The sequence below is a fragment of the Chironomus tepperi genome, unplaced genomic scaffold (assembly GCF_022539635.2).
Source record: "Chironomus tepperi strain 1889 unplaced genomic scaffold, CSIRO-AGI_Ctep_v1 contig_346, whole genome shotgun sequence".
NCBI lineage: Eukaryota > Metazoa > Arthropoda > Insecta > Diptera > Chironomidae > Chironomus > Chironomus tepperi.
In genome coordinates, this window is record NW_027226468.1 from 90591 (window position 1) to 103305 (window position 12715).

General features: G+C 32.2%; 1 protein-coding gene across 1 annotated transcript in view; it reads left to right on the plus strand.

Moving 5' to 3' along the window:
• LOC139093917 (lachesin-like) overlaps positions 1–9039 on the plus strand; it is a 62027-nt gene extending 52988 nt beyond the window's left edge. The window contains exons 4-10 of the mRNA XM_070644771.1: positions 2238–2308; positions 2600–2684; positions 3401–3479; positions 4117–4328; positions 5302–5344; positions 7431–7493; positions 7758–9039. Coding sequence (XP_070500872.1) covers positions 2238–2308; positions 2600–2684; positions 3401–3479; positions 4117–4328; positions 5302–5344; positions 7431–7493; positions 7758–7891 — 687 coding nt within the window. The 3' untranslated portion in view covers positions 7892–9039. The remainder of the gene's footprint in view (positions 1–2237; positions 2309–2599; positions 2685–3400; positions 3480–4116; positions 4329–5301; positions 5345–7430; positions 7494–7757) is intronic.
• Positions 9040–12715: the final 3676 nt, after the last annotated feature.

Genomic DNA, 12715 nt, shown 5'->3' on the forward strand with positions numbered 1-12715 from the left:
GCAGCTCTTGTAAATATTTTAAGACTATAAATTAAATAGAAACAGTTTAACTCGCATTATAAGCTAGGAACCAACGCAACAGTAAAGGAATATTGAAGCAACTACAATAAAAGTAGGTCAATGTCCGAAAATTTGACTCCATTTATTGCTTTAAATATTAAAATCTGGAACGAAGCGAGAAAATCTCATTCAAGAAATTTGAACACCTGCTTTCTGTTTATGTCTTCTACTTAAATTTCTCTCAAGCTCATTACATTTTCCAGCAAGTTCAATGGAACTTCACAAACAAACCATTCAAAAAAATTCACAAAATTTATTTTCCTACTCAAAAGTTTCTCGTCCAAATAAATATAAAGCATTGTTTTGTGTGGCCATAGTTCTGAGAAAGCCTTGCCGATAATATTTCCTGAGGATATTCTTGGAAATGTTTTGTTTGCTTTTACTTTTTTTTAATATGCTGGGGCCCTGAGAAATGGCTCATGTATTTACATTCTTATATCAACAACATAAACTTTCAAAAGCTCCTTATAAAGGCGTAGTTGTAAACTTTTTGGTTTACGGCATACTTTGGAATCATAACATTTGTGTCTAAATTTAAAGTTGAGCTTTTCTGGAAGTATGTTGTAGTTTTGAAGAACATGTAAAATGTAGGAAATGTTAGGAACATTTTGGTAAATAGAATAGCCGCGAACCAATTTAAAATTTTAGTAGTAAAATGCCCTGAATTTTTTAAGGAATTTGAGTTATTTTTGATGCTTCATTCAGGGGTTCTGGCTGATTTGCCAAAATATTTAACAGGAATTCGAACTGTTTTCCAACTGAATTTTTATTCCAAATTCTTCGTAAGTCTCTTGAACCCTTTTGACTACCTTCATGTTTTAAATAGCACAAACATGAAGCATAGAGTATTGGTACGCTATAACTAAGGCTTTAATCTGCTGTGTTGTTGGCGGGACTCTGTCCGTGTTGATATGTTCCAACTAGTTCCGAAATATTAATATTTCAAGCATTTATTGCTGATTATTTTAACGTAATTTTGATAGTTTATTGAATATCAAGACTCAAATTCCACAAAAGTCCCTAATTCTTAAAATTACAACAGCCAATTCTAAACATAATCCAAACATCCATTAGCATACTCATCAAAATGACATAAGCATGCTTATGAGTATACTAAATCAATTTAATTGAGAATGCTTAATTTTGTAACAAATTTCATGAGAATGCCTCCTGTCTGTTCGAAAATTCCCTGTTCTTACCTGATAGAATTCCCAACAAAACAATACTGCTTGAACATATTAGCGAGCATTACCCTTTCCATGCCGTGCTATTGAAAGCAAGCACTTTGCCTGCTTGGCTAAGACAAGCTTTCAAGGCTGTTTATTGAACTTACAGGAATTTGTTTGTTAAAATTATGTAGATAAAAGAAGAAATTTTCTCATTTTCATGCCAACGACAGGTGTTAAATAAAAAAATATTCCAATATCAAAAAATTTCCCTAATCAAGAGCCAAAAGCCTAAAAGTTACAACAACATCAAAAAGACCTTGAAATTTACATTCTTTGAACGACAGAGGAAATGTGCTCTGAAGTTGATATTTTTTTTTTACAAATTACAAAATATCGATTTATCGTTAATGTTTATATGTTTTAATAATATAGTGAAATGCTTATTTGTTAAAGATGTAAGCTAATGATGCAAATGAAAAGTAACAACAACAACAATTGAGCGCAAACATAGCATGTCAGTAACACATATATATTAAATTGTATAGCGTAAAAGTAATAATGTTGTTGCATATATATTGTTATTTATAAAATTGATCATTGCCATCATCGTAAATATACTCAACAATATAAAATATGTACGTACATTGTGTTAATTTGAATATTTTTTTCCCCTTTTTTTACTCGGGGTTCTCTCCATCAAGTTAATTTAAATAACAATAATTCTTCAATTCATTAAACCCGCGCTGAATCGTTGAGTGCTATTAATGCAACAAAATATGAATATAGTCTGTTGTATATTGAGCAGAACGAAGAAGAAAAAAAAATGGGAGGCGTTGTACATAATAATCATAACAATAAAAAAGGAGAGAGAATCCTTTATAGTCAAGCTATGCAACAAGATCCGAGGTTGCTGCATAACAACAACAAGAGCTGCTCGGATAAAAAATAAAAAATAAAGTTCCTTTTAATTATCATTAATTAATTGATTTACTGTTATTGTTATTGTAGGTAAAGCAAATAATTAATAAATCTGTATCATGGGTTCGCGTCAGAGACGACCATATATTGACTGTAGATAGGTAAGTTTAACATTGTTGTGGTGATGAAAAATGTATTATCATCAAGAGACTTTGAATGTATAGAAAATATGGCCGATCTGTGGAATAATTCAACGACTTCCATTTTATATATATATTTGCCAATATATTTTCTATGCATATACATAATGGAATTAAATCGAGAAAAAAAGTATGCTAATGACTTCTCTCTTTTTTTACTCCCCCATTCATTTCATATTCCATGCTAATGGTTTTGTCATTGATGATGTCCTGTTTTTGCAATCGACCGTGAAATAATAACAATTATAACAGAATGACTTTTATAGCAGATGAACGGTTTCAATCGTTCTATGTTGAAAACACTGGCCTATGGACGCTACAAATTAAATACGTTCAAGTAAGTAAATGTGTATTTAATGTTGGGTGGGTGGGGAAATTCAGTGCTTAAATGATTCCTAAATTTTGTGCAAGAATACTGGGATGTCGTTCACTTATTGGTAATGTCGATGAGCATTATGTAAGTCCTTGTACTATCAGCTACGCTCTACACTCGAGCTCTGAATTGTGGACACTGATTTTGTATGAAAAAGTCGACTCAATTCGACTCAACTTCATATAAAATTTGAGTCGACTTCGAGTTCTAAACTCAGTACAATGATTGATAGATCGGTCTCTGGTGAGAATCGAACCTACGTACTCACAAAGAGTGATGCAGATATCCAGCCTAATTAATCGGCCACAGAGACCCCACTATTGGATTGACAGATTTGACTACATATGACTCAATACTTACTCAATATTCCAAATTCCAGTCTGCTCAGTCATCATGCTTATGATGTCTATTGGAAAATCAGCTGCTGATGCCTTCATCATTTCTATTTGACTTCCAAACGCCATAAGTGAACGACGCTCCAATTTACATCCTGAAGATAGCCATTTACCTTTTAAATATCCAGAACATTCCCACCTCACATCTACCTCAGTGTATTCCCAATAAATATCAATTCTGGTCATTTAAAGCTGTTCAAAATGCACTAAATGGCTTCTTATTCAGCTCTTGTTCTCGTTAATCTCAAAACACTTCATTAAAACAACATTCATTGTACCTTCCAGGCACGTGACGCTGGATTATATGAGTGTCAAGTCTCAACCGAACCAAAAGTCAGCGCCCGAGTTCATCTGCATGTTGTTGGTAAGTAAAGTATATGAACACAAAAAAAAAATATAAAACACATATTTGAAATTTTAATAACATGACGCCGATGCCTATGAATTTTCCTTTTTAGCATGTGAAATTTTTTTTGTTTTTTGGAAAAGTGCCATATTTTGATAACGATTGTGTGTGTCTATATGTTTATAAGCTAGTAAGTGTATCGCTATAGAATATAAAAAAATATATATAAAAATTCAGAGAAACAAAAAATAAAAAAAAAGAATGAATTTGAATGTATATAAAAGAGAGAAAAAGTCATGTTTTGTTAATGCTCCACATATGGTATTATAGCGCGCGTAAATATTTTAAATCATTCATGCTAGAATATGCTTCCTCAAATAATGGTATTTTCATAAAAATTTCATTAATACGCTTTTGCATAACCACATAATTGTCGTTTATTATTCTGTGATACTTCAATGATCTAAGCGTGAATTTTTTGTATAATTTTTCAGTCATGCTGAAATAAAAAGTGATATTTTTTTGGCAATGGCCAACAAAACCACATTAATTGAATAAATTTTTATTAAAATTTCAAATATGGAGTCGTACAATTATTATTCAGAATAGTTCATGCATACAAAAAATAATCCTCATGCTTGACTTTTATTTATAGTACCAAGGACGGAGTTAATTGGTGATCCTGACCGATATGTGAAGGCTGGCAGCACAGTGGTTTTGCATTGCGTTGTACGAGGAGCTTTAGAACCACCATCATACATAATCTGGTATCATGATGCACATCAATTATTAGGCGAAAATCAGCAAAAATGGAAAATTAAATTAGATCGCGGACAGCCTGATAGCGATGGTGATATTCCAAATGTTGTAAGTTCTTCCTTTCAACAAAGACGTAATTTGTTTATGGAATGGACATTTCACATTTGTTTACGACGTCTATCGTTTAGAAGGATAGGGAAGAAAGGGGCAGAAAGCAAGTTACGGGGATGGATTTTTGGTGTTTGAGTCTAGATTTTGACAGGAGGGATTAGCTTCTAGAGGGGGCATCTTTAGGATCATAGAAGGAATTTAATAATCCTAAGATTGTTTAGAAAGGATTGAGGCTCTAGGATAAGGGTCCGATTTCTCTGGTACTGTTATGATACGGTATAGTCACATCACTAAAACTGATGCAGCCGTGCAGTTATAATGGCAAAGGGTACTTTAAGTGCAAATAGTGTATAAATCAGAATCTGGAGCTAATATGGATACTGAATTGTTAAATTCGAGAGAACGGGTTTCTATATGACTAGTTGTATGTCTAGTTCTAAAGAGGACAAATCGTATACTAGTCGTATGTCTAGGTTTAAGGACGCACACTTGTTATGTGTCTAGTACTAGGGACGAACAAGGAAAATGTTGGGAAATGACGGGCCGCATTGTAAAAACCGTGACAATTCAGCTTGTACGGTTTCTATATTGGAAATTTGATTTTCCTGCCCGTTGACTTGTCGGGGACCTCTCTACAAAAATCACTTATATTACCACATTTCCGATAGACGTCATTAATGAACAACCTCTCTCTTCACAGCTATTCAAATGAAACATGAATGTGAAATTTATTTTCAATGCTTTAACAGTTTCGTGTGTCATTCAATTAACTAATTAATTAATTATGTGTGATAACTGCTCCTATAAACGAAATTTGATTAATGAACTGTTTAACTAACAATCATTTTTCTTTTTTTTTTCTCTCTTTTTCCATTTTCACTTTTCTTTTTTCTTTTTTTTTGTCACAATATTATCAAATCATTTGTTTGACGCTACTTGCAATTTGTTGTTTATATCGTTACCTGTCCAGGTTGGATCGCTCATAATACACAATGTCAACAAACGTGACTCGGGTAAGTTTTTTTTTTGCTTTTTTTTTATTAAGAAAAACTGAATGGAAGGAAAACAATTTTGAGCGATGAGTAAATTTATGCAAATTTTTCTCTTGCTGCTTTTCGTGTTAAAAGTAATCGAACGAGCTTCGTCACTTATTCATTTATAGGAATTGTCGAGTTATGACTTTGCTTACTTATAAGCTTAGCACAAAAATTGACATTATTACATTGTGATTTGAATTGCTACGCAAAATATGTTAAAGGCAGTGTTATATAAAATCAATTAGATTTGAGGCAGAAATTTCGTAAAAAAAATTGTTGTCGCTCGGTTGCAATTTCTTCTGTATTGACGCAATATGTCTGCTTTTTGTTGGCATGGGAACTGCTCATTTCATCGATTCATCGACAAATTTAAAAAAACCTTTCCAAACCTACTTACACAATTCCATCTATAGCAACAATGTTGAAGAAAAGCTCAAAATCTTTAAAGAGTATCAAGTTTTGTTGCTTGAAATGGAAATTATTTCCATCGGCATATTTTTTATGGCTTACCGCGCAAAAAAATTTCTTAATGCATTCATTTTCGAAAAATATTTTTCGAGCTGAAGGGATGAAAAAGTTCTTTAATTTTTAAATTGAAAGCTTAACAGGATTTCTGATGCCTTTAAAAAATTCGGTTTTGGATTCATTTTAAAGTTGTTGAAGAGATGTTGAGATAAAGAGAGTATTCAGGCATGTCAGGAAAAATTCATTAAAAATTTAGTTGGTTTAAAAAAAATGTAGTAAAGTTCAAGAATTAAGATAATTTTTAGAGTTCTGTGCATAATTTTATTTGGGGAGTTTATTGCTGTAACTTTCGTCTTTGTAGCTACTAGCTACTTTTGAAAAAAGATTGGGAACTTCTTGATTAGTCAAGTGGTTGGGCTAATTGTTTTGGTGTAAATTCATAAATTAAAGTAGTCGAAGAAGTCGTAGAATGGTCAATATAAAAACCTTTTAGCAGGAACTTAGCCATAGAAGATAAGACGCATTAGGTGCACGCCTACTTCCGACAATTTGCAGCAATTAAGAAAATTGCTTCTTTTCCATTTTGAAACTGGTCAGAAATAAGAGTAATTTCATGTATTTGTTATGGGTCTGAACAAAATTATCGAGAGCATCTTCGAATGAATAAAGTAACTTCGTTCCTGCCTCTTAGGGTCCGTTCACTTACTCCTTACGTAACGTAAAGGAAGTATAGTTTGAGTTTTGTTACGTTTCATAGAACAAGAAGGGGATAGGGAGATTCAATCATATCCATTTTCGTGTAATAAACAAGTGACCCCTTACATCACGAATTCCCGGAATATAAAGGTGGATTCAATTAGTTTTTCTATCACTGATTCGTGACACACAACATACAATTTGTAGTTAGGCACAATAATTAATCCTGAGTCATGCAATACAGTCAAGTTGGGAATTAATTGCCTTCAATAAGCTATCAATTTGGCGCATCACTTTATATATACTGGTTTTAGAGGAAATGATGATAGTCTTTGATTATGTGACAGTTTTTTCAAGAAAAACTGGTTACACGGGGAGAATAAGAGGAGAATTCTAAAGAGCCGTTTTAACATGTTAGGTAACAAATGAACGGCCACTAATTGAATTATATAAAATCTGCATTTGAAATGTAAAATCTGCCAGATCGGGATATTAAGGACTTTAGCGTCCTTTTCAACACATCCAATCCAAGAATTTATCGGTCTTTCTCGCGATTTCTTGCAATTCACAAATTCTGCTGTTGTTACTTTAAGAGCTTGAGCTAAATGCTAGATTACTTGAACTGTTAAATTCATATTTTGTAATAATCACAAATATTAATGAAAAATAATTAGGTCAATCAGCTAATTTACATTAACTCTTAAAACTCTTTAAAAAGCAAATTTAAATCTGCATAAATTTTTAAAAAATCTCTCAGAAACATTTTCAATAATTCACAACTTAGTAGCACAATGAAAGACCTTCCCAATCCATTACTGGATTATTGAAAACCATAAAAATGAAACTTTCTTGCAAAATAATTTTTCAACTCTTTTTTTTCTATCATTTTTCTTCATTACAGGAAATTATTCTTGCAGTCCCTCAAACTCCTATCCACTTCAAATCACACTAAATGTCATCAATGGTATGGTTCATAAAATTTTATGTTCATTGTACATTTTTTTAGCTACATAGCAAGAGTGAAAAGGAATAATTCTTATTTTTTTTTTCTGAAAAAAAAGGCGGGAATTTATTTCCTTGCTTCCTTGCGCTTAAAAAAAGTTGTGTCCCGCAACATAATTTTTGGTCGCAAAAAGGCAATAAATTAATGACAAAATTTATTATTCATTTTTTCGCTCTCATCGTCACAAAAAAAAAAGAAATTATGCTCATTCCTATTTTCTTACAGATGAGTCTTCAGTATCAGCAGTGACATCGTCAGCCACAACATTTTTATGTTCAAGTTATTACTCATTAGGACTTTTATTGTCATCATTTTTTGTTTTAATAGTTAATGTAATTTTAATGGGTCCTCTTAAATAAATTAACATTAAAGTGTTGGATGAAATAGACCACAAGTTTGAGGAAATAAAATAAAAAAGAAATGAGAATGAAAAAGTTTACAAAAAAAATTATTTTTTTGCTTCTTCCTTTCTTTGCTCTTATTTTTTCATCCCTATGACTTTATCCCGTTTTAAGACGAAATAAGAAGAACATAAGAAAGGAAGAAGAAAAGAAGAGTTTAACGCAGCAAAAGTTTTTAATTTACGCTCCGGTGCTCTGTTATCTCTTTTAATATCCATAGCAGAGTACGGCATAAGAAGTTTGACTAAAAAAAAAAAAAGTCGTACAACTTTTAAATTCACTACAGCAGCAAAATTTAATTACCGGAACAGAAATCAAATTAAGAAATGAGAGAAATGATGATGGCAACGCCTTCATAGTTGAGTCAGTCGTGTGACATTGCAAATGGATGCTCTATAAATTACACACAATAATTATTTTTGCTGTTTTATAAAGGAATAATGTCTCTTTTTTGTGGAAAAATGAGAAAGAACTAAAAAAAACTTTTTATTCTTACCTACGCCTCAAATATTGTAAAAGAGTAAATGCGCAGATAAAAAAATGTTTAAATCCTAATGTCATGAGTTAAGCATGAAACAATGTTTTAGTGAATAACTTTAAACGAATTAATGAAAAAAGTATTTACACATTTAAAGAAAAAAATATAAATGAAAAATGCATTAAAAATGAAAATAAAATCTCAAAAAAAAAAAATACAATTAATAAGAAACACATTTAAAAAATGGTAAATGCAGGATGTAGACAGTTGGGATGGAACTTTAAGGTTTGAGAGCTCATTAATCCCTTTTCTCTTTTCTTAATGTAATTTTCTTAAACCCAAAAGATTCTTCTTTCGGGTCAACTTTTTTTTGTTTTTTGAGCCAGCAAGTCGAGGTTCTTTTGATATTAATAGAATTTGAAATTACGCAAGATGCTGGAAAATTTGCTTTCAAGGTTGGTTAGCTGGTCTTTCTGGCATGTTGGTTTGACAGTCAAATAATCCTTTTCAAATGCAGATTTTTGCTGCAATATAAATCAGGTCAATTGGAAGATGAATGTATTGAGATCTATAAATTGTGAGTTCATGGATGCGATTTGAATTTCTATTCGATCTTCGGAATCAAAAATTTGTCGAAAATAAGACTTGACTGAGAGACTTAACGAATTAACATTATAGATCCCAAGTTAATCCATCATTCATTCATTTTCAATCCATACCTAGTTGAATAGTCGTGAAAATTACACGAAATGTAGTCATATCGATGATTTGTAGAAGTTTGAAAATGACTCAAGTTTTATCGAGCAGAACTCGATTAAGACTCGAACTTTACATGAAGTCTAATCAAGTTTTTCATTAAAAATCTAAGTGGAACTTGTAACTTTGAATTCAATCTCGGTAATTTCCTAAGTTATATATTGAAAGTTTATCCTCTGATAAGATTCGAACTCATGATCTCACTGAAGGCAAGATTACAGATTTCTGGTCTCTTACCAACTCGGACACAGAGGCTTTTAACTTGTAATGATAGATTCATCTTGACATGTTGAAATCTAGATTCGGAAACTATACCGATAAGCATGAAAATTTAGCTCAAGCCGTCGCCTGGAGTATTAGCTTCTTTCGGTGTAGATTCGTTAAAATGCAGCTAATTGAGCTGAAAAACTAAGCAGAAAGCAGTTATCACGCAGTTCAAGAGCATCATACTGTCTTGTTCTCAAAGCGGCTACCTAGCAGCACCCTAGTGACTACATTATGCTGCTCAAAATTATATTCCAAGGCTTCATTCATTCATGGTCTTTATGGTACCGTAAACCATCTGAATACGCTATAAAATCAAAATTCAATGACTTCTATAGAGTCTGAACTATTATTGCCCTACATCATGTGAATATCCCAATAACAACTCCCCCTTCCATTTTCCCACTATTCCTCCTTATATCCATAGACATTCAAAGACATCCCCAAAAAAAATTAGCCAAATGTATAATAATAAATCCCCATCACATCCCAAAGACGTCTACATCATGTATGAAAATATGTAAGTGAAAAATAAATATGATAACGATACAGAAGTAATTTCTTTTTGACACATAAAATGGTCTCAAAGGACGAATTTTTTATAATTAGTTCTAAAAAAAAAAGTCGTATGGAAAAAAAAAGAAGCAGATGAAGAGATATAAACTAATGAATATTTAAATGCAATGTAATTTTGTTAAATTATTGTGTAAAAAAAAAGAAAGTATAACAAAAACAATGAAGTGAAGTATGTAAGCTCCTTGTTTTTTGTATAAGATATGGGAAAAAAAAGAACTTTTATTTTTTCTTCATCTCAAGCAACCAAGAAATGAGAGAAATTCTTCTTGTTTTTGTTAAGTCTTATAATAATATAAAAATATTTTTTTGTAAATAAAGGATTAAGATGAGGAAAAATAAAAAGTATAAATATTTATCTCTTCTGTCTCATACAGTTTCTAGATTGTGGAGAATGTGTGTGTGTCTGTGTGATATATAATTATTGTTTCAGTACATCTTCATGCTAAGTGTTTGGGATGTTTCATTAAAATTGGGACACTTTTGTGATGACTTCTTATCTATGTCCTCTTATCTACTTAAAAGGTGTTGACTTCAAGGAGCCAAGTAGCATGTTGGAATGTAGTTATTTAAAGAGTTGATCATGCAGGTTGAAATGAGTGTATTTTGCAGGACTGTCTTCGTTTATTCATTCGGAAATAAATTTAGCTTCAACTTTGACTGTTTATTGCAATTTATTGATGTTCATATGTGAGTCATGATGATGATTAGTTACCTATTTAATTACTATAGGTTAACGATTACACCCGAACAGCACACCTTGTTGGCTAGGACATAATGCGTCGCTATACTTACAATAAGACTCAAAGTTTCCCTAAAGCTACCATGATGGCGAATTTAGATCCATTTTTGTCACAAAATGTATAGTTCACCTTATTGTGTCACTTGGGATCTTCCTCGTTTGTACGTCAGGTAATTTTCAGTAGTCTTACACCCTTCTTATGTGTTTCAAAACAATTATCGTTTAGTATGCTTTATTTAATTACAACACAATTGTGTAGTCTGCCTTATGCAGCGCAAACTTAGCCTCAATAATCACGCGGTAATACATTACAAGACTTTATGCAAAAGCCACACGAGTACGGAGTCTATTTGAAATCTGCGTTGACTTCATGTTCGATTTCTGCATCTTATCACTCAAGAAAAGTGTATCGCGGAGGAATGTTTGACAACATTGACATTATAGTTTTAAAGTTATCCCGGTGCCGCTTACCAGTAATCAGTATATGTGGACTTAAAATTGCCTGCACCTAGATGTTTCTTTTTAAAGGCAGGTCCCAGGGATCAACTTGACCAGTATATCTTCCTCAGATGCTCCCTCACGCAGTTTGTCACCTTCTACAGAAACATCCATCAAACCCTAAATAAATCATCTAACTAGAAACATAGAATAAATAATTAAAATCTGCTGGCAATTCATTTCAAGCAATTTGAAAGCTCAATGAATGGTTGAACTCCACCTAAACAAGATCCTCTTGTTGTTATCTACTCCAAATATACACCTTTCCTTGAACTTTAAATTATTTCACGGTACAACAGAGAACATAATGAAATCTACTAAAATGAGCTCTCAAATGAAATTTTCCACCCACAATTTTTTGTCAGGCAAAAGAAACAAAACTTTTCGTTTCCTTTTCTCATCCCAAGAGTGATGAATTTTCTCACATGAAGTGATGACTAACAAGAAATAAAAAAACATTTAATTAAATTGAAGTGTTGATACTTATAATTTTTTAGCCTTCATTCAGAGATGAACAGCATAAATTTTTTGCTTTATTATTCAAAACGAACTTAAGACGACTGTAAACAGCACAGAAAATTTTCATGCTCAATTGGCTGCAATATATATATATTTTTTCGTAATTAGTCTTTTTTTCATCAAGCGGCAGGCTTTTAATTACAAATTAAAACACTCTAAGGTCTGATTCGAAAAGGTTCGTGTGCCTGATTTAAAAGGTTTTTTTGTGCTCTTTAATTTTAAATGATGCTACGTCAAATGCTTGCTATTTTATTCAAAAGGTTGAACTGTGTCTGATTTTAATAGCATTTACAGTAATGTTTGTTGAATTTTTCGATTTTTAGCCATTTGAATTTTGTTGATTTCATTTGTTTAATTCCCCCCACATCCTGTCGATTAAGCAATTTTCAGGTTTTTAGCCTGTTTGTGTTGTCTCTAACTAATTAATTTATAGATCTAAATGACTGAGGAAAAAAGGTAGGAATTGATGATATTACATTAATGAGTGTGAGTTTATTGCCCTTTGAGTATGAAATTATTGTGTCAGTTGCAGACGGACTGGATGTTTTCGTCCCAACAAACTCACATTAATGTGAGTGCTGTCAATCTTCATTTGGTATGCTAATGACCTTAATCATATGTTTTGAATTTTTTAAAGTATTTCAAATGTGAAGTGAAGGTTGTTCACCTGTTATTAGATTGTTGATCTTCCTACATGGACAAATTCCAGAACACAACAACGTGATTTCTAGGGCATGTCACTGTATTGGTAAGATACGCTCAGAATCGGATCTACTTATGACTGTGATAGATAAAACGTGTGTTGCTGCATATTGATGCATGCAGGTGTTCAAATACACTTCCTCACAACCTTATTCGAGTGGGACTCGAACCCACGTTCTCTCCGTTACATGTCAAGTGCTCTTAACAACTACGCTGCTGGGGGATGTTCGGGGACGTGGCACAATGCATC